At 38.4% G+C, this 23355-nt stretch overlaps 1 protein-coding gene across 2 annotated transcripts in view; it reads left to right on the top strand.

Moving 5' to 3' along the window:
* Positions 1-22718: 22718 nt before the first annotated feature.
* The window catches only part of LOC124805087 (asparagine--tRNA ligase, cytoplasmic), a 47761-nt gene continuing 47124 nt past the window's right edge, over positions 22719-23355 (top strand). The window contains exons 1-3 of one of the 2 annotated variants that reach the window (XM_047265524.1): positions 22719-22862; positions 23005-23102; positions 23188-23336. In XM_047265524.1, coding sequence (XP_047121480.1) covers positions 23063-23102; positions 23188-23336 — 189 coding nt within the window. In that variant the 5' untranslated portion in view covers positions 22719-22862; positions 23005-23062. Of the gene's footprint in view, positions 22884-23004; positions 23103-23187; positions 23337-23355 lie in introns of both variants that reach the window. The other variant, XM_047265523.1, reaches the window with a different exon arrangement.

Below are 23355 nucleotides of genomic sequence, written 5' to 3'. Positions count from 1 at the left end.
CCAAATACCCATCCACTCACTAATAACCATTTAATGACTCTTGATATTGCATGAGAGTACAAATATGGGTGTGATAGCAGTCAAAAAATTTGTTGGTTGCTGAACACATATATGCAACAGAACCAGTATGAGGTTAACAGTTCACATCAAAAAGGCACTATCGATAATGTTGAGAACAAGTTTTCCACATCTTTAACCCTTTCTGCTGAGCTACCTCACAGCATTGTCACATATTCAGAAATAGTTTGTTCCAGAATATTTAGAAGGAGTAAGCATTAGCATCATCCACAACAGAAGTAACTGCTTCTTCACATTAATGTTGTCAAATGCATTGTCTTCCAGTTGCAGCATAGTGATATCTTCAGCAATATTTTTTCTGGTATATTTAGGACAGTTGGACACAGCTGATTTTGTGAAAACATCAATATTTTACTGTCACCATTCCCTCTCAGTTGTGACTGGATGGGGGAGTTCAAAGCACTGGAAGATCTTGTTCACAACTTGCAGTACATATTCATTTAGAACACTTAAATTAGCAACTAACACCATCGCTAGATGTTTATCACAACTGGCGTCAATAATCATATCTTTATTCATTATTTACTCTTTAGTGATAGCGATAAAATGATTGTGGCTCTCAGCAGATCCTTTTTCTTAATGTAGTTCATGGCACAAACCACTTATTAGCAAAGATACAAAACGCATGACACAGCTGTGTTCTCTGTTGCCTAAGTTTATAAAATGGAGAAGTTCTCAATGTTTCTAATATCTGATCTAAATAGTCCTTCCAGTGTTCCACCATACTGTTGTCATCATCATCCTTGTTAATTCCGTGGTAGCCATCTTGCTGCACATTGTACTACAGCACTTTCACCCCTCAGAGGGCGTTGTGAGCCTACAGAGAAATCTAAATAGCAGACTGGCACTCCATTTTCTCTTATGGTGATTCCATCATATCTATGGTGTGATAATGCAAAGCGTATCTGTGACTGAAGGAATCTCTTGTTAACCAAATGACAGAATGCAGCTAAGCATTAAGATAAATGTATGAAACACAAGTCCAATGGTAAAGCATGATGTATAGGCATAGGCCGTAGCACAAAGTCATACGTAACAGAAAATGGAGCGGCGATCTGCTATTCAGATTGCTCAGTAGGTTCACAACGCCCTCTGAGGCGTGAAAGTGCTGCAGTACAATGTACAGCAAGACGGCTGCCACGGAATTCACAGGGATGGTGACAACAGTAGTATGGTGGAACATTGGAAGACGAATTAAGACCACACTGAAACACTGAGAACTTTTTCCAGTTTATAGTCTTAGGCAACAATGTCATGCAGGCCTTTGGGAAACCAGTCCATTTATGTTCATCTCTGATGGTTTCAGACAACACCAAAACATATCCCATCAATTATTCACATTACGTATTTGTTCCCAGTGCCTGAGTTCCTTTTATAAGAAAGACAAATTGACAGAGCATTAGAGGAACTGCTCTTCTCAGAATTATGTACATGTAGAGGTGCCAACAGTGGAAAAATTACTTAAGGTTCACGAATTTTTCACACAAAGTGCGAGTATCATTTGTCATGTATGTAGGCCTTAAATGTCTTCTCGTCCCTCTGGCGGGCTCTGAGGGTGACGACACATAGAGTTCTCACATACCACAGGCCATAGCGTCGCTCCTCCATCCATAGCTGAAGATGAATCGAATTATAAGGAAACCGATGAAAGTCTCCTTTGACGTTATAGTTTGCTACCTAAATGGGGTGGACTACAGAGGTTGCAGACTCCATTGTGCTTACCCATCAACTTGAATGGATACGATGCACTATTGTGCTCAAAAGTGTGCAAACAATCTGATTTGCATTCTGCCTGATCTGAATGCAACCCATGTAACACAACAATCTTGCAATTTGGTTCGTCTAATCTCTTTTCAATAGAGTCAATTGACTATACAAAATGATTACTGCAGGAGACCACATGAGAACTTTACTCTTTATAACAATCAATCCTGATGGTAAATTAACACCATGATAATGAAAATTGTAGGAAGCACGTTATTAGAGATGACAGTCTTTAACAATACACAATATTACAATAAATAACATTTCAAAAAGCAATTCTCAACTTGAAATTACAGTAAATAGCGAAAAATTTTTGTACAGGTCCATGACTTCTATTTGGCAACCTGTTAATTAACCATGTAAGATTTTAATTATGGTTTTAGTCACAAATAACAAAGCATGCACCTGTTTAAACTTGAAATGACATCCATAAAGTTTCGAGTTGGGTGGGTACCCGAACCCAGTATCTAATCAATTGTTAACCAAACACAATCAGGTGTTAGATGTCAAAATTTTTCATAAGTAGCGAAACGACTAAAACTGAAATGACGAGACGAAAAAGTTTTGCCTTTTTGGAATTCGAACCGGGTACCTATCGTCATTGCTTTATAACCAAGAGCAGACATTAAATTTGGTGTGTTTCACCAGTGGTTGGAAGTGCATTGTTTGAACTGGAAATAACTTGATGAATAGTTCTGTGCAGGCTAGGAGTCGAACCCACACATATCATCATTGACGACTAAATGCAGGGAGATGTTAACTATCGAATTCATTTCCACCAATAGCTAGGAGTGGCATGTATGAATAGCACCAACCGTTATTGTTGACAACACACAGAGACACTTGTAGTTTTGTATGGATATACTACAGCTTGAAATGAGATGATGAAAACTTTTGTGCTGCACCACAATTCGAACCTAGGCACGCACATATCGTGGAGACCTTAAGGACTTTTGAATTTTGGGTAAACAACAAAGCAATGGAAATGTATCGCCCTGAAGGGGTCAAATGCGGGGAAAGGAGAGATCTGAGTTCAAATCCCAGTACACTATCAATAGTTTGAACATCTCAAGTGCATAGAAAAAAACATTTTTCTCATTTCAAGTAGGATCTTTTCGACGAGATTTATTTTTCATGTTGAAAAGACCAGCGAATGAGTTTTTACGGTTTGCCAGTGATTATTGGTAAACATGATGAAGTGCGATCACCTAACTTCAGTGAGACACTTCTATTCAGTGGTCATCTTTGGGGGAGGGGGGGGGGAAGAAGGAAGATCAAGATTAAACATTCCACCTTTCCACCAACGATGAGGTCATTAGGAACGAAGCACAAACTAGAATTGGCAGGGATGGGGAAGGAAGTCGAATATGCCCTTTCAAAGGAAATATCCAGCATTTGCCTGAATCGATTTAACGAAATAACAGAAAACTTAAATGGGGATGACCAGATGGGGATCTGAACCACTATGTGTTAACTTCATAAAAGAAAGCAATGATCGACCCTAACAAAAAGTATCTGAAGCAAAGACCAGTATGAGTCCACAAAACGTAGTTTTATACATCTGGTGACACAAAGAAGGTGTTACAAACTGCATCCCAGGAGTGTGTCCATCACAGTTGCCAACAAGTAAGATCCTTTGCAGCTGCCATATATATATTGCTGATTTCACTAAAGAACCTATCCAGGAGCTTGGCTGGAAAGCAGTACCTGTTCTTGCACCCTCGAATGTGTACCTCTCTCACTACATATAGAACAATTGTCAAGAAAATTTCTTGCAATGAAAGTCTAATTTAATAAAACAAATTGTATCCACAATACATGGCTGCCCAAAACTTCATGCATTAATAAGATATTGTGCACTTTTGACGTCAATATGGTCATTGTCTACATAAAGTCCTGAATCCTACCCAAGAAGCATCTTGTGCGTGCTGCGAAAACATGTAAATCTTGCAGCGAGAGTGGACTCAAAAAACTCAGTTAACAAATCATGTAATGCCATGCATAAATCAAACAAATTGCATATTATTAAAAAACTGGAAATTATCTTGTAATAAGCAGATAAATATAAGCTTCGACAAGAGAGTGATGTCGTAATTTCTTAAATTTTTCTTTTAAATCATGGGTTAGTAAATAATGGCTGTGAGAAGGCTAATAAGCCAAGTACAGCATTCGTTTGTTATGTGTTTTTACGAACTTCAAACAGGAGCGACTGCAGTAATGGATAGAAACCGTGCTGTGTACAGATAGGAGCTGAGTTGGTGACCCTTCGCCCACAGCTCCAGGCCGTGTTGGCTTCTGTCACACAGTTTGAGGCTGCTGCCAAGGGGCAACACTGTACTGTGGGGGGTCAGGCTCAGGGATGTGAGGGACGATGAGAACATACCACATGTCCCCCAATTGGTCCACTGCTGTGGCCTGCATTGAAGTTGGACCCTCACCTGTGGCTGAGTGGCAGATCATTACAAAGTCTGGCAGGCAGTGAAAAACTTTCGAAGGGTCCGGTTGTAGGGCCTCTCCAGTTCATTTGACGAAGAGGTTATGGGTGTTATCTGTGGCTGACGATGTCTCTGAGCTGGATGCAGTCAGCCACCCTGTTCCATAGGAAGCTTCTTGGCCCGCATTGTCTGGGCATTCACAGAGGGTGGGTTTGCTGGTTGTTGGAGCTCCAACATTAGGCATGTAATGGGCCCTTAGGAACATGAATGACAAGGAGGGGAAGGATGCCAGTGTGCACTCCATTTGCAAACCGGCGGGAGTCTTTCCAGATGTGGAAAGGGTACTTCCGGAAGCCATGAATAGTACATGGTGCACCCAATTGCAGGTGATGACTCATGTCGGTACCAATGAGGTGTGTCACTTTGGATCAAAGGAGATTCTCTCTGATTTCGGGCAGCTAGCGGGAATGGTAAATGCTTCTGAGATCAAGGCAGAATTCACCATCTGCAGCATAATCGATAGAACTGACTACGGTGCAGAGACGAATGGAGGGTCTGAATCAGTGGCTCAGGTGGTTCTGTGACTGTGTAGGCTCCAGATTACTTGACTTGCGCCATCGGGTGGTGGGTTTCCGGGTTCTGCTTAAAAGGTCAGGAGTCCACTACATACAGGAAGTGGCTACGCGGATAGCGGGGGCTGTGTGGAAGGGACTGGGCAGTTTTTTAGGTTAGAGATTCTCAGGGAACCACATAAAGGGTGCCCGTCTAAAAGGAGGCAGGTAAAACACAATAAGGTAGTTGTAGAAACGATCGGTATTGCAGTTGTAAATTGTCATAGGTGTGTTGGGAAAGAACCAGAGCTGCAAATCCTAATAGAAAGCACTGAAGCTCAAATAGTTATAGATACAGAAAGCTGGCTAAAGCCAGGAATAAGTTCACCCGAAATATTTTCAAACGATCTAACAGTGTTCAGAAAGGATAGATTAAATACAGTTGGTGGTGGAGTATTTATTGCTGCTAGACGTATTTTCCCTTGCAGTGAAACTGAAGTAGATAGTTCCTGCAAAACAGTATGGGTAGAGGTTATATCTGACAATGGGACTAAACTATTAATTGGATCGTTTTACCGACCTCCGACTCAGAAGATATAGTTGCTGAACAGTTCAAAGCAAAGTTGAGTCTCATTTCAAATAGGTACCCCACTCACAAAATTATAGTCGCTGGTGACTCCAATCTACCGTCGATATGCTTGAAAAATTACATATTTAAAGCCGGTGGCAGGCATAAAACGTCAACCGAAATTGTATTGAATGCTTTCTCAGAAAATTGTTTTGAACAATTAGGTCATGATCCCACTCGAAGCATAAATGGTTGCGAAAGCATACTTGACCTCTTAGCAAAAAATAATCCTGGACAAATAGTGAGTATGGTCACGAATACAAGGGTTAGCGACCACAAGGCAGTTGTTGCTAGGCTGAGTACTGTAACACCTACAACCATCAAAAAGAAATGCACAGTATATCTATTTAAAAAAGCTGATAAATTTGCTGTTAATAACTTTTGAAGGACGGTCTTTACTCCTTCCGATCTATTTATGTATGTGTAGAAAAATTGTGGAATGCTTTCAAAGAGATAGTATCTATAGCAATTGAGAGATGTATACAACATAAATTAATAAGTGATGGTACTGGTCCCTCATGGTACACAAAACAGGTCAGATCGCTGTTGCCAAAGCAGCGAAAAAAGCATGCCAAATTTAAAAGAACGCAAAATCCCCAAGGCTGGCAAAGTTTTGCAGAAGTTCGAAATATAGCGCGTACTTCAATTCGAGATGCTTTTAATAATCTCCACAACGAAATTCTGTCTCGAAATCTGGCAGAAAACGCAAACAGATTCTGGTCATACAAAAAGCACACCAGTGGCAAGACGCAATCAGTATCTTCACTGAGCGATAGCAACGGTGAAGACACTGATGACAGTGTCACTAAAACGAATTATTAAACTCAGTTTTCCGAAACTCCTTCACCAAAGAAGATGACGTAAATATTCCTGAATTCCAATCACAAACAACTGACAATATGAGAAACATAGAAGTAGATATCCTCGGTGTAACAAAGCAGCTTAAATCACTTAATAAAGCCAAGGCTTCCGGTCCAGATTGTATACCAGTCAGGTTCCTCTCAGAGTATGCTGATATAACAGCTCCATATTTAGCAATTATATACAACCAGAATACAGAATACAGAATACAGAAAACAGAATACAACTTGCCAAAATAGCATTCAATGGAAAAAGAAACTTACTGACGAGTAGAAATGTTAGTTTAGACGTAAGAAAGAGAGTCATGAAAACCTATGTGTGGAGTACAGCCCTTTACGGATGTGAAACTTGGACTAGTGGAAAAGAAGAAAAGAGAAGATTAGAGGCATTCGAAATGTGGTGCTACCGGAGAATGGAAAAAATCAGCTGGCGAGACAAGGCTACAAACGAAGATGTCCTCAGAAGAGTGAAAGAAAACAGATCTCTTTGGCGAAATATACAGAAAAGAAGAATAACCTTCATAGGTCACATTTTACGGCATAACAATTTCATTAAGAGAATATTAGAAGGAATCATTGAAGGAAGAACTCGCCGAGGACGACCTAGATTAAGCTACATTCAACAAGTAATAAATGACATCGGGTGCCAGACCTATGCAGATATGAAGAAGAAAGTTGACAAAAGAACGGAATGGCGTGCTGCTGCCAACCAACCTGTGGGTTGATAACCGAAGAAGAAGATACAACCATTCGCTCACAGGAAGATCTGTATCTTAAGACTGGAAAATTGCTCGTCACACCAATATCCAAAGAGGGCAGTAGGAGTAATCCGCTGAATTACAGGCCCATATCACTAACGTCGATTTGCAGTAGGGTTTTGGAACATATACTGTATTCGAACATTATGAAGTACCTCGAAGAAAATGATTTATTGACACATAGTCATATCGTTCCTGCAGAACACAACTAGCTCTTTATGCTCATGAAGTAATGAGTGCTATCGACAGGGGATGTCAAATTGATTCCATAACTTTAGAATCCCAGAAGGCTTTCGAAACCGTTTCTCACAAGCGTCTTATAACCAAACGGCGTGCCTAAGGAATATCATCTCAGTTGTGCGACTAGATTCGTGATTTCCCGTCAGAAAGGTCACTGTTCGTAGTAATAGACGGAAAGTCATCGAGTAAAACAGAAGTAATATCTGGCGTTCTCCAAGGAAGTGTTATAGGCCGTCTATTGCTCCTGATCTATATTAAAGACATAGGAGACAATCTGAGTAGCCATCTTAAATTGTTTGCGGATGATGCTGTCATTTTCTGTCTTTTAAAGTCATCAGATGACCAAAACGAATTTCAAAATGATTTAGATAAGATATCAGTATGGTGCGAAAAGTGGAAATTGACCCTGAATAAAGGAAAGTGTGAAGTTATTCGCATGAGTACTAAAAGAAATCCGCTAAATTTCGATTATGCGATAAGTCACAGAAATCTGAAGGCTCTAATTTCAACTAAATACTTAGGGATTGCGGTTACAAATAACCTAAATTAGAATGATCACGTAGATAATGTTGTGGGTAGAGCAAACCAAAGACTGTGATTCATTGACAGAACACTTAGAAGGTGCAACAGGTGTACTAAAGAGACTGCTTACACCATGCTTGTCCACCCTGGTCTTGAGTATTGCTGTGCAGTGTGGGATCCACATTGGGACTGATGGATGACATCGAAAAAGTACAAAGAAGGGCAGCTCGTTTTGTACTATCGCGAAATAGGGGAGATAGTGGACAGCTTGAAGGTGGTTCATTGAACCCTCTGCCAGGCACTTTATTGTGAACACCAGAGTAATCACGTTGATGTAAATGTAGACTTATGGTGGCAAAATTAGGATGTCCTTATTGATTTATGACCTGGAAGCTTGTAGCTTGGTAAGAGAAGAGGTAAAATGCTCGCAAGTTATCTGTGCCTTTCTTTTCAGAAACCAGATACATTACCTCTTAGCTAGTGAGCTTGTGCTGCCTGCAGTGCACTCTCATTGCTGCAATGTAGATTCTGTGAGGTACAACCTTCCTTGTATCAAATCATAAATTTGATAATTCAGTATTACACCTAAAGTGAGAATCATTCAGGTTATTTATTCTAAATTACAAGAAAATATAGAGTGAATTTAGCTGCATAATTATGACCCACTCCAGGAAATAAATTGATGATCACATATTTGCCAAAGATATTCCACAATGTTGACATTTCTCCATCAGATTAGCAACAAGAAGAACATGTTTGCTCAGCCAGTGTGTTTCTTGAGGTGGCTGGCACTCAGAAAGCCTGCACTTCGAAGACGCAGCAATGGTTGCCACTGCACTTACAGGTAGCCCAAAACAGCTAAAGTATAAGCAAATGAGTTTCATTCGCATTTCTGTAACTTACAGATAATATCTAGATACACTGACAGCAATTTGAATGTAATAAATAAAGAGCAGGGAAAATAACCTGGGCAGTCCTCCTCTTCAGTAGCTGTCATAGACACTTTTCTTTTTTTATCTTAAGTTCACTGCAAACTAAAAATCTCATCACCAGAATCAATTCGCTTTTTAGCATCACCAGACACTATTAAAACTATGAGCAAATAACATATATTCTAATATTATATACATAAAAATAATTTTACTTAAGAATGCTTTCATTGGCACCATCTCTAACACATAATAACATAAACGAAAAACCAACATAACATTGATTACAAAATGCAAATGTCCACAAAGGAAAAAGCTGTGAGTAACAAGAAACACAAGATACTGACAGTAATGTCTCGATTATGTCATCCTTAAGCAAAATCAGTTTAAGAGAACCAAAGGAACAAAAAGTATCATCTACTCAGAATAACTACAATCTAACGTTTCCTAGTGGAAGTGGGCAGTATGAAGGGATATGACAGGAATAATCATTCACAGCAAAAGCGTCTAGGAAACATGGGCACTAAAATGCTTAGCATAAAAGTTGTGAGCACTTCTTCATCTTTGATACTGTAAAACAAATTCCTTCTACTACAAGGTCTATGTTTTACGTATTTTGGGGAGTTAGTATGTAGCAAAACAAGAAAAAATTGTCTAGTAAACATGAGTAATTATCCAGTGAGAATTCTAAGTAACCTTCATTCCATTTTCAAGGTCACTGATAACATGTGGTAACTGATAAGGTAAGTAATTCCAGTGTTGAACTACACTCGACCTTCAGAGGGGGTATCATATCACATCTGAGACAATTGTGGGAGGTATATTCAAGTTTAACAACCCAATGGTAATTTTCTCTCCTCCAAATGGACTCCATTTTGTTGGTCTCACTGTTAATGAATTTCTTGATACCTCTCTTTGTGTATATTTGCATAGTTCTCAGGTATTACTGGGGAGATGGTTTTTATTGTATTTATATATTACTTGTGTTTATTTGTCCTATTGGGTAGTTACAAAAATATTTGGTGTGCTTTATATACAAACATTTGTGCATTCTAAGAAAACTAGTCATCCAAGTATTTTTATATTCATCTTAAAGGAAATTGGATAAGATAATTATTACTGTTACTACAACTACTTAGTAACAATGTATGAGGGGTTATTGTAATAACCCAAGGATAATTTTCTCTCTTCCAAATTGACTTTGTAGATTCTGGCGTCACTGTTAATAAATCTCTTGATACCATTTTTTGTCTGAGGTATTTGCAGAAATAGAAATTCAAAGATTTGAATAGACTGAAAACGAGAAGTTAGGAAGGGGGTCAGAAAAGTTATGCTTATGGAAAAGATTATTCTCATCTTCCATACAGTTTTTCCATTTTGCTATGCCATCCATGTCTGAGGTGGGAAAGAATTTTCTATATGCTTTTTAATACTGTTTCTGAAATTATGTAAGAACCAATGGAATTTTCAGTCCTGATTCTTATTTGTTACCTCTTGAGCGCTTGACATGTCCTAAATTTAGTGAATTGAAACACCACTGTTAGAGCAGGCAAGACGTGTAAGGGTTGATTATAGTAATTGGGATTTATAGTCTTTTTAAATTTCCAAAGAGAGTTTTGGTTTGAAATTGTGCGTTGAACATTTGTTGATCACAATTTTCTTAAGTTCCTTGACTGAAATTCTTCGGGAAATTGTACAGAGTGAACCTATTATAACATCTTTTATTTGTCTATGTAGCAGAGTGAAATGCCTCTACTAACCTCTTAATTCTGTTATTATTTCATTACAGTTTAGGATTTACTATTGGACTTTTGTTGCATAGCAGAGTGAGAATCTGAGTATAGGGCCAGCTTGTACTCAATGTATTACTTGAGTTCATAAAAATGTTAATTGTTTGCTTATATATTTAAATATACATCTTATATAGATTAGTTGTATATGTCATGCTCATATTTCTGACCATAGAAGTTGTGCTTAATTTATTTGTGTGTATGTTTTGTGAATCTGGAACTCAAAGCTGTCCTCCAACTTATATGTAATTATGTAAACCAGTCCTGAAATAGTATTACAGGAATAATAATACTTCAGTTGAGTGAGTATGTAACTTGGAGAAGAAGACTGTACTGCAAAAGAGACTGTGCACAAATGAAAATGAATGTTACATGAAACCAAAAAATGTGACTGGTAAATGGACAAACACTGTGATGAATGGACATCAAGTGGAAACATAAGTTAAAGGACTTACATTGAAAAAGCAGGATTGAACTTGTGAACTTCAAACAAAATAATACCACTAAACTTATGGGGTCTTACAAGACACTTTGGCATTTTCATTAAAGGTTGTTTTGACAAATATCTCTAAAGTGTACAGACAGACAAATTCTCATATTCGTTACTATTTTCATAAATCTATACATTAATTTAGTTAGCATACAAAACTGTCTACTAAACATTCAACTAAAAGCTGACACTGCACATAAACACTGCAATTAGTGGGCAACATAAAATAATTGCTCCATATTTTCCTCATATTACATATGTATTATGATAAACTTACTTACATTTACAGTTTTACTATACATGTGTATCCTAATACAACACAAATGTTTATTAGTAATATAGGATGTGCCTTGTTAAAAATATGCAACTAATTTTCAAAAACATTTACTTCACTAAAGGAAGCAAATATTGTCAGTTTGTACCTTATGAGTAAATTTTTTTATTACTAATATGTTGGATACCTATTAGAAGGTAATTTCTGGAAAAATTTGACGTATTAAAACTTACTTGTCATTTACCAGACATAGAAAACTTGTGTAGTCTGTCGGTAAACTGAAGAGTGAGCGAGCGAGTCCCCACTCTGCCAACCTGGCTACGTCACAAGGTACTTCTACAGGCTGTTTCACAACATAGTACCGACTCTGCTGCTGCGTGCGCTTCAAATCTGTGGTGGAGCCGTGTACAAATACGTCTTGGCTGCGTTTATTTTTAGACAAATGCATTAAGACCATAAACGATAGCTTCTTCTGGAACACAACATTATAGAGTAAATAATATTATCATAGGAACAGAAGTCAGGATTCTACTACAAACATAGAACCAAATGATTGTTCATGTGAATGTATGTTCCTCTGTTGCTGTTCATAAAACGAATCCCATATAATGCAGTCAGTCTGTAGAATTTAAGGCTTGTTCTTATTTTGTGTTTCTACTAAAAGGTAGAAGTTTTCTTTGAAGGACTGCATTGAAACTTAACAATTCTTGGAACACAAAGCGTGTTTAAAAAGTAAGCAGAAATTTATAATTTTGTGTGTTGTATTAGTCCAATTTGAACTACTTTTTTGTCACTGTCTTCGTAAATATGCCTCAAAAATATGTGTTCAGTGTTATGCATATTGAATATTTACTCTGTTGTCAGCTGTTGGAAAGGTTACATGTGTTTTGGTAGCATCAACAATTATTTGTTTTGTATAAAAATAAATTAGAGAATCTATATTAAATTTTGTTATAAGAATGGAGTAAAGTGTATGACATTTCTAGAAATTGTAAACATTGCATTTGGTGAGCCTATTATGAGTAAACCAAGGGCAGACAAGTGGTATAAACATTTCAAAGCAGGTCTTAAAGACTGCGGTTTTACAAGCGTGCATGAAATTAAAAATGCGCATTTAAGAAACCTATAATCAACCCCAAAGAAACAGTTCCTAAAGTGTTTCGGGAATTGGAAAAAGCACTGGCGTAAGTCTACAGTATGTAATGGGGAATTTTTTGAAGAAGATAACATTGCCGTAGATTAACAAATAAAGTTCTTACCAGAAAATAAAAATTAACATGTGAACGCACCTCGTATGTCAAGCTTTTTACTTAGCAGTCCAGAATCGGTGTACATGTTTCGAAGGAAACTTCACCATTGTTTAGAATAGCTATTGAGCACGTTTTAAGCAATATGTCTTAGAATCAGGTGAATAGTGACCAAGATAGAGATTTAGTGTTCCATAAGCATCAAAGGTTTAACGCGATTTTGAAACTACCTATAACGATGGGTTTCCTCAAAAAATTATTAGTTTTCCTTTATGGCGATTCCAGTAAACCATGCAGCTTATTTTTCCGTTTCTTACTTATGTGTCCTATTAGGTGAGGCTGGCGTTTGCATAAATTGCAGCCCTTTGATTTGGACTGGTAATATTAGCCAACAGTTCTTTTTGGGTCGCCTCTTTAATACACGCTGTAATAACATTAGAGACGATCGAACGCTCGTTACTCCCCAAATACCTCCTCTTCTTCGTATTCTGCACATTGTCTTGCAATTTTAGACAATTATCCATCACTTCCAGATATCGAAGTACATCAGTAAGTATACAAAGTTAACTCACTAACACTGGCAACTAATATCCCATAACAGAAATGACGTATATCACTGCACGCCGATCTGTACTGCTAGACAGATAATGGGCAACAGATTTTGGGTGCCCCTGTGGGCCAGTGACCACGTTCTACCCGGAAAGGCCACTTCCCCCACCAAAAGCGTTGCTCGCTCTTGAGTTTACAAAAAATGGTTCAAATGGCTCTGAGCACTATGGGACTTAACATCAGTGGTCATCAGTCCCCTAGAACTTAGAACTACTGAAACCTAACTAACCTAAGGAGATCACACACATCCATGCCCGAGGCAGGATTCGAACCTGCGACCGTAGCAGTCGCGCAGCTCCGGACTGAGCGCCTAGAACTGCGAGACCACTGCGGCCGACCTTGAGTTTACAGACAGACTATACATCATGCTGTGAAAAACTCAAGACTCTCGTACTTTATGACACAACTAATTAAGCAACAGCTTTACAAAAATTATGATTTAATTTTGTTATAACACAGTTAATTAATATGAAAAGTTTTATCACATACTCACATTACATTCACAGAAGATTCGAGAATTGCACATACAAAAAAAAGTTTTGTTTTACTATACTGGGTGCCTATATTTTTGGAAGTAGTATGTCCCTTATGGTCACAAAATGCCATACATATGCTACACATTAAATTGTGTGGGGAGAGTAATTGTAACAACCCAAGGGTGATTTTCTCTCTTGCATGTTGACTCTATTCCTCCTGGTCTCACTGTTAATAAATCCTCTGATGCAACTTTTTGGCATTATTTGCATAATTCTCAGCTTTTGCTGTGGAGTTGTTTTTTTATTCTATGTATCCATTATTACTATTTCTTTATTGTATTAGATGGTTATGAAAATATTTGGTATGCAGTTTATACTAAAATACGTACATTTAATACAAAGTTGGATAAAATTATTTTTACAGTAATGCATGAATCTCTATTTTTTAGCCTAGCTCACACATGTTACTGATGTGATGCCACACTCTATGGATTTCTGTAGTGACATTGTGTGTTGCTGTTCACACAGGATGCACAGCTTTCAGTATGGCATCAATTAAAATCACATGGGTGGGTATGACTGTAACACTTCAGGTTATGGCATTACAGCTGTGACAAGAGTTAAATGTGAGGAAGACAAAACCCAGATGCTGGATCTGAAAATATATTTTGCACAGGGATAAACCAGGGGCCATAAACACATTTATAAAGGAAATAAAATTTGAAGACGATGTGTAAATATCACCTGCTGGCATGCCACTCTTCCAAGATTTTAGAATCTTATATATTTGTTGATATAGGCATTTTCAATAACTAGTTTTTACAGTTGTTTAACAACTGTCACATCACACTCAGGAGCTATTTTCTGCATATAATCCACAATTCACACAATTTTTGGTCTCACAAATCATAAACATTATATGACTTGCTTTTTTTGATTACATGTATTACATTCATTTATTTATCCATCCAAAAACTTTTTAAGACTATGGTATACATAATTGGTTTCCAAATATTAAACATGCACACACACAAACATGCAGAGATGGCAGTTCTTGTAGTTTTAGAAGCTGCATAAGTGAACCTGCCAACCAGTTTTCCACTTTTTTAATAATAAAATGAAAACACATAGCAATAGAATGGCATACAGCAGTAATTACTCTGTGGTAACTGTGGCAGAATGCTCGTGTTTCGAAATACTGCCACCAGACAGCAGTGGTTGAAGGAAAGTGTCGCAACAAAGTACAACCAAGTGGAACCTATCGAGGCTTGATAAAAGGTTCATTCTTAAATTGTGGCACTAAAAACTGGGAGTTCAAACCTGCTACAGCATTGCAACTGCAGTATGTCTCTCACTGTGGTGACACTTCTGTTGTGTGTGTGAACCCAGTTGTAATGTCAGGATATAGATTAATGTTACTTCTTTGAAAATCATCTCTGGTATATGAGAGTGTTTAGTTGCAAGTTGATACTATGTGAAACAATCTGTGTTTCATCTCAGTTGAGTTCAGTTACAAGAATAGTTAAAGAAAGCAGTCTGTGTAATGGTGTTATTATAGTTAGGGCTCGACACAGTTAAGTTTTTTGTCTCTGTTTGGTAAAGTTATGTCGTGTATTAGAGATACGAATCTGATTTGAAGAACAATTTGATGAAAACTATGGCAAATAATAGTCTGGATTCAAGAACAATGGCCGCGCGACTGCTACGGTCGCAGGTTCGAATCCTGCCTCGGGCATGGATGTGTGTGATGTCCTTAGGTTAGTTAGGTTTAAGTAGTTCTAAGTTCTAGGGGACTGATGACCATAGATGTTAAGTCCCATAGTGCTCAGAGCCATTTTCAAGAACAATGGAGAAATAAATTAGCAACTGTAAAAGAAAATTGGTGCTTGAGTCTTTTACAAATCGCAACCTGGACCACCAATCTGAACAGTTCTTATAAGTGAATTTCAGCCACTGGACCACTGAAAACATCAAACAGAAAGATAAGTAGGGACTGATGTATGGTCTTGCAAAATTGCGAAGATTTACTGAAATGAAATATGCATATTTTTTATTACTATTGTCACTAAACCACCACTTCCTTCCTCATTGGTCTGCCCACACAACTGAGGCACTGCCAATTCTAGGCAGCTTTGAAAAATAGCTCATATGGCTCTGAGTACTATGGGACTTAACTTCTGAGGTCATCAGTCCCCTAGAACTCGGAACTACTTAAACCTAACTAACCTAAGGACATCACACACATTCATGCCCAAGGCAGGATTCGAACCTGCGACCGTAGCGGTTGCACGGTTCCAGACTGTAGCGCCCAGAACTGCTCGGCCACCCCGACCGGCTAGGGAGCTTTGACTTCAAGTATCAGGTTAGACTTCTTGCCCACACAGGGTTCCTCCCCCCCCCCCCATCCCCTTCCCCATCCCTGGAGCAATAAGATCCAAACCCCTGTCCCCCTCCTTATTCCTGACAGCTAGATGAAATGTGTGGGATGCATCCTTCAATACATGAGCATGTATTCATTTTATGAATACTTCCTTTTTTTTAATTTTTGGAAAATAATTACTGGAAGGGCAGGGAGCATTGTGTTCTGCTCTATTACTGTACACTAGTATGGCTAACTATGACCTACGATGGAAACCAAGGTTGACAAACACTCAGTGTGTTACAGGGCAATAGCCTCCTACTGAAATGACTCAGGTTTAGAGAGGAACAGGGGAAACATCATCCATCAATAGGTAAGCTGAGCTTGTGTAAGTGAAGCATTCAGTGAGGTGGCTGCACACATCACTGAGAAAATGTAGGCAGAAGGGGAAGGATGGAAGGGTGCACACACATTCAGTTTTCGAGATCACTGATCGCTGATCACATGCAATGAAAGCACCGCTCGCTCAAGCCCTTTTTACGCAAATGACTTTCTGTTCACAATCGACTTCTCAAAGTGTGTATGCCTTTCATGCCTGTGTGTGAATGAGCAGCCAACTGCTTCGCGAATATGTCAATGACATCAACAATCTACAGATTGCGTGAAGTTGGAATTCTAAATTTCCGATGGAAGGAGATGGCGCAATGCTTAGCAAATTGGACTCGCATTCGGGAGGACGACCGTTCAATCACGCGTCTGGCCATCCTGATTTTGATTTTCCGTGATTTCCCTAAATCGTTTTAGGCAAATACTAGGATGGTTCCTTTGAAAGGGCACAATCGGCTTCCTTCCCCATCCTTCCCTAAACTGTTGAGATCAATAACCTCACTGTTTGGTCTTCTCCCCCAAATGAACTCAACTCCAAATTTCCCAGTATATTGTACATTGTACATGCGTAGAAATAAGAGACTGGATTTCGTGTTTTCGTATCTTCTTATTCTTTATTGTTTATTTTATTTTCGTTACGCGCTGGAAAAATTGGTCAAGGTACTGGTATCTTTCCCGCTGGTGTTCCCCAACAAGACAGACGAAATATCTGAAAGCAAAAAGGTGTTTACATTTCACATTAAAAAAATGGTTCAGATGGCTCTGAGCACTATGGGACTTATCTGAGGTCATCAGTCCCCTAGAACTTAGAACTACTTAAACCTAACTAACCTAAGGACACCACACACATCCACACCCGAGGCAGGATTCGAACCTATGACCGTAGCTGTCGCACGGTTCCGGACTGTAGAGCCTAGAACCGCTCGGCCACAGGGGCTGGCTTCACATAAAAAGTGCACACTATATGTAAATAGGAACGTAAATAGATACGAGAGTGTTTTAACGAATTTCATTTTAACAGATAAAAATACTGAATTATTTGATGAGAAGAATAATTTTCGACATCTTGTGGCATTTAGCAAGAACCCAAGAAGCGAAGGAAAAAATAAAAAGGTGCTGTTTATTTCGTTTTAGATTTTGTTTGACATGTTTGAAAATATATATTTTCTGGAGCAAATAAATGTATGTAGCCTGAAACGTCTGGAGATACTTTTCCTATTCTTTCAGTTCTCACGAGTGTTAAGAATTTGCCTTTGAAAAGAACATTCACTTTGTATTTAGCTTTGATCGTAAATACACTCTATTATCATTGCTTTTTCCTACATACTTTTACTATCTTTCGATTTTTTCTCTAAAGAGAATAGTCCCTCATAACATAACTTCCACCAGTTAGGTGCCAAACTGCATAACAGACAGCTTTCAAAATAAACACATTTTTGGGGCTGATGTGTAAACGAAAATGACCGCTCCTAAGCTGTACTGGCAATAATGGAAATTTAAAATAAAGAATATAATTTACTTGCTTGTATCTATTACTCCAGTGTGTCACTAAAAGCCTTCCACATTTCAGGAATAACCACTGACATGCTTTGTTTAGAAAATTCGAAGAAATGCGCTCTCCAGTAACCGAAAAACGCAGTGTTATTGCTATTCTCTCTTAGAAGCACATGACCTTCCTACAATTTGTGTCCTGTTTCTGCATATCTGGTTCAATGAAACTGACAAAACGTTCAGAGTTTCCAGACGACTTGCGACAAAAATTTTCGAACTTTCCATCACTGCTGATACGTAAATCGCTTACAAGATTATTTGCGTCAAATACCTTTCGAATTTTCAATATTGGCGTCACACACTGACGATGTTTCTTTAAAATTTTTCCTCTTCTGTTGATGAAAAAGAACTATGAATTCAGCACTTGTAAATTTTAGAGTTTCGTGTTTCATTTTTATTGGCGTGTGCGCGCACACAGAAACCGTGCCGCACACCTACGAACACACTTTTTTTCAGCGCAGCTCTGTTCGTGCACGGTCTGGCGCTGCAAGGCTCCTCACATCCAATGTAGGTAAAGTTCAAAGTACCCTGGTAATGACCAGACCTGTTTGCCAAATTAGCTGTTTCCTATTCATAAGTTTGTCGAACAGGCGAGCAGACATACAAGTAGAGTTTTCCAAATTTAACCAGACTTTTGAAGTAGCTGTCGATGCTATCGCTAAGTATTTTAAAACAAGTTGGCATGACTTTTAATATAGACAGAGGATCTCTTACATTGATTCCAGCACTGTGTGTAAAGAAGAAAAACAAAACAAGACGCTGATCTACGGAATGGTTGAACTTGAGAAATAAATATACTAATGAAAAGCTAAAAAAAGCTCAGTAAAATTACACAGTGTGAGAACATATACATCGTCTGTGGAAGAACCGGAGAGCTTCGATTTTTTTTACTGTATTGCATTCCCTCTTGCATGTTTTATGTACAATATTGGCACTCTTGTTATGTCTTACAGCAAGATAGATTAGATTAGATTAGATTAATACTTATTCCATAGATCATGAATATGACATTTTGTAATGATGTGGAATGTGTCAGGTTAATAAAAGATGTCTGTACAAGATATTACATTACACAAAATATTGCATGACACTAATGTTTAAGTTGGTTTTTTCCCTTCCTTAATTTATATCTAAAAATTCAGCCAATGAGTAGAAGGAGTTGTCATCTAGAAATTCTTTTAATTTATTTTTAAATGTTGGTTGGCTATCTGTCAGGCTTTTGATGCTGTTTGGTAGGTGACCAAAGACTTTTGTGGCAGCATAATTTACCCCTTTCTGTGCCAAAGTCAGATTTAACCCTGCATAGTGAAGATCATCCTTTCTCCTGGTGTTATAGCCATGAACACTGCTATTACTTTTGAACTGGGTTGGATTATTAACAACAAATTTCATAAGTGAATACATATACTGTGAGGTTACTGTGAGGATCCCTAGATCCTTAAATAGATGTCTTCAGGATGACTGTGGGTCGGCTCCAGCAATTATTCTGATTACACGTTTTTGAGCAATGAATACCTTTCTACTCAACGATGAATTACCCCAGAATATGATGCCATACGAAAGCAGTGAATGAAAGTAGGCATAGTAACCTAATTTACTGAGATTCTTATCACCAAAATTTGCAATAACCCTAATAGCAGATGTAGCTGAACTCAGATGTTTCAGCAGACCATCAATGTGTTGCTTCCAGTTTAACATCAATGGACACACCTAAAAATTTTGAAAATCCTACCTTAGCTACAGACTTCTGTTCAAAGTCTATATTTATTACTGCAGTTGTGCCATTTACTGTATGGAACTGTATATACTGTGTTTTATCAAAATTTAAAGAGAGTCTGTTTGCTGAGAACCACGTAATAGTTTTGTGAAAAACATCATTTACAATTACATCACTTAGTTCTTGGTTTTTGGATGTTATTACTATACTTGTATAATCAGCAAAAAGAACTAACTTTGCATCTTCATCAATGTGGAATGGTAAGTCATTAATGTATATCAAGAACAGTAAAGGACCTAAGACCGAACCCTGTGGGACCCCGTACTTGATAGCCCCCAGTTTGAGGAATCAGCTGTTGTTTTAACATTACATGAACCACTTGTTTCAACTTTCTGCATTCTTCCAGTTAAGTATGAATTAAACAATTTGTGCACTGCCCCCCTCAAACCATAATGATTTAGCTTATCTAAAAGAATTCCACGATTTACACAATCAAAGGCCTTTGACAGATCACAAAAAATACCAATGGGTGATGTCCGGTTATTCAGAGCATTTAATATTTGATCAGTGAAAGCGTATATAGCATTTTCTGTTGAAAAGCCTTTCTGAAAACCAAACTGACATTTTGTTAGTACTTTATTTTTACAAATGTGGGAGGCTACTCTTGAATACATTACTTTCTCAGAAATTTTAGGTAGAGCTGTCTGAAGAGAAATTGGGCGATAGTTGTTGACATCCGACATATCCCCCTTTTTATGCAATCGTTTTACAATGGCATACTTCAGTCTATCGGGGAAAACACCCTGCTCCAAAGAGCTATTACATACGTGGCTGAGAATCCTACTTATCTGTGGGGAACAAGCTTTAAGTACCTTACTGGAAATGCCATCAATTCCATAAGAGCTTTTACTTTTCAGTGAGTTTATTATTTTACTGATTCAGAGGGAGAGGTTGGTGGAAATACAGTTGTTTCAAACTGCACAGGTATGGCCTCTTCTATTAGTAGCCTTGCCTCTTCTAGTGAAGATCTAGATCCTATTTTCTTCACAAAATTTAAAAAATGATTATTGAAAATATTTTCAATTTCTGATTGCGACTGTGAAAAACGCAATACCTCTGCTGTGTTGTTAACTGCCAGCTTTCATTTGTTTTTATCCATATACTCTTTACATCGTAGTTTCCAGAATTTTAGAAACTCACAGTACGATGAAAAAAGTCTTTTTCACTGGACATACGCGATGAAACATCAACACAGACAACGTCCGCCATCTTGTCAAATTTGACATCTACCAAAAGGTCTGTGTTTGGCAAACACGTCAAACACACCGCCAAACACGTCAAACACACCGCACTCCGCACTGAGACAGCATTAGTGACAAACACAATAGGTTCATTGTTGCAGTGATTGCCATCTTGATATCTTCTTTCTTCTGTGTGTTTGTATGGTTCAGATCAGCATCAGTTCCTCGAATTTCTTCTTTCTTTTTCTTTGTGTTACCCTGAAGCTCGATTTAACTGTAGTTTAGACGGATATCCATCTTCTTCTTGCGTGTACGACACCCAGGTACAGTTTAAGGCACAAACGACACAAGCTGCTGCTTGGGATGCTGAGCTGGGAGGAACGCCAGAGGCGCCACAACTAAAAGATAAAATGTAGCATATGAATTTTACGTTCTGATTTATTGGGTGGTTAAAAAATAAGGCAATACTCGATAAGTCATGGCTGATGTGGCAAATTGTCCATCTCACTCTATAGTTTGGCCACGATTAGTACCCTTTTTACTGGTACTAATAGTAGCGGAGAAAACGGCAGTAACTGGAATATACAACAACCCCCTGCATATCACAACATTAAGGATCGTAAGGACAATATCAGACTAATTACAGGATGAATAGAGACATTTAACAATCGCTCTTCCTGCGCATCATACGCGATTGGTACGGGAAAAAGCCCTAGTAACTGGTACAATGGGTCATACCCTCTGCCACACACTTCACAGTGGTTTTCTGAGCTTGACTGTAGATGTATACTTGGTTTGTATATATTGTGTTGTCTCCAAGCACTGTCGATATTTCGGAGTGCGTCACCTACGATTTCGTATAAGCATAAAACATGAGTGAAGGTGCCAGTGCTGCGAGTATAAGAGGGTGCCTCTGGATCGGGGGATTGCGACTTCGATTCCGGGTTATGTCAGAGATTTTCTTCGCTCGTGGACTGCGTATTTATGCTGCCCTAATCATTTCGTCTCATACGACTATGTGGCGTATTCTAGAAAGATTTGCAGAAGGCGGGGAAACAGCCCCATCAGGTTCTCCCAGCCAATAATGCCATGCGATAATTTCAATTGCCACTCCCTCTCCCCTTGCAACTATAATGCAGAAGCAAGACACGCATCCTATCGTTCCCGACAGCTACCACTTAAGGGTGAATTTAATGTGTAGGCCGTAAATGGAAAAAGCCTTTAAGGTCGGTCCCATCAGTCAACGCGCTGGGTGTCAACTTAGTTTGCGCTAGTATTGCATACCTAAAGATGGAAGTACACCCATTCGTACAACAATGTGACGTCCTGCGAATCACTGAGTGTTCACTTGAACTGATAAACTGTACACATTCAGGTGCTCACTTCTAAGCCGTAGACCTTTCTCCACCTATGTGCTGCAGTTTTGGATCTTGAATGCATTTTTAATGAAGCAGGGAATAAGAAAAGAAATTTGAATAGGAAATAATTAGTACCGGTATTCCTCATTATCTCCCGTTCAAACGCATCATGTACTGGAGTGTGAGTTCGAAGTACAGAGTTATCTTATATGCTGGACAGAACAGAATTAAAATATTTTGTTTGAAAGAGAATTGCATTAATTAAAATCCGAGCATTTAACTCTAAAAATAAATGCATGCATCCCTGTGTTAACACGAATGGCACAGTTATTGCACATTTTTAGACATTTGCCTGCTGGAATGGCTTTCATGTTAAATAATCTGACGGTAATTTAAATTTCATGCTAGAGAAATAAAAAATATTATCCACCAATGTCAAAGGTTACTGCCACGATGAGCAATTTCTTTGAGATGGCGCAGAAGCGCAGATTGATGAGGAATGGAAGAATTGTAGGTTAAGTGTCGAGCGGTGTGTGAATGTTTTTACCGTAGTGTTTGTGTTGACAGTCATTTAGGACGTATTTCGCCCCGTTTTCAGGTACAGTGACGAAACTTGTAGGTACGTCACGTTTACCTTGGAGTTGCATCATGTTTCCTTCTTCATTGCTACTGTGGAGTTGCATCATGCTTCTTCCTTGTGCAGTTTGACGTTACTGTTAACTGTGTTGAAACCATTGCAGACGACGACGGGCCACGCTACCACGCTTTGACCGTCGCTGATACATCTTGTTACTGAAAATGCCGGAGGTGACAGCTGACGTCGGAAAATTGGCTATAGGTTTTTATTGTCTAACTGAAATATATATATATTATGCTCCCAAATTTTATCGGAATGTTACATTTATTATTGTGACGTGTCCTAGGTGAAATTTTCACCTCTGAAAAGAGTGGAAACGACGAGTCCGGAGATGGAACAGAAAGTAAACCTTTTAAAACTATTCTACAAGCAATGCGACACGCAGGACGTGAACCGTTTCCAGTAATCTATGTGGATTCCAAAACAGATGATCAGGTTAGTGAAATCGTTATAA

Source organism: Schistocerca piceifrons, chromosome 7, assembly GCF_021461385.2.
Source record: "Schistocerca piceifrons isolate TAMUIC-IGC-003096 chromosome 7, iqSchPice1.1, whole genome shotgun sequence".
NCBI classification, from domain to species: domain Eukaryota; kingdom Metazoa; phylum Arthropoda; class Insecta; order Orthoptera; family Acrididae; genus Schistocerca; species Schistocerca piceifrons.
The sequence above is the reverse complement of the archived record's forward strand: the minus strand, read 5'-3'. Positions and strand labels throughout refer to the sequence as shown.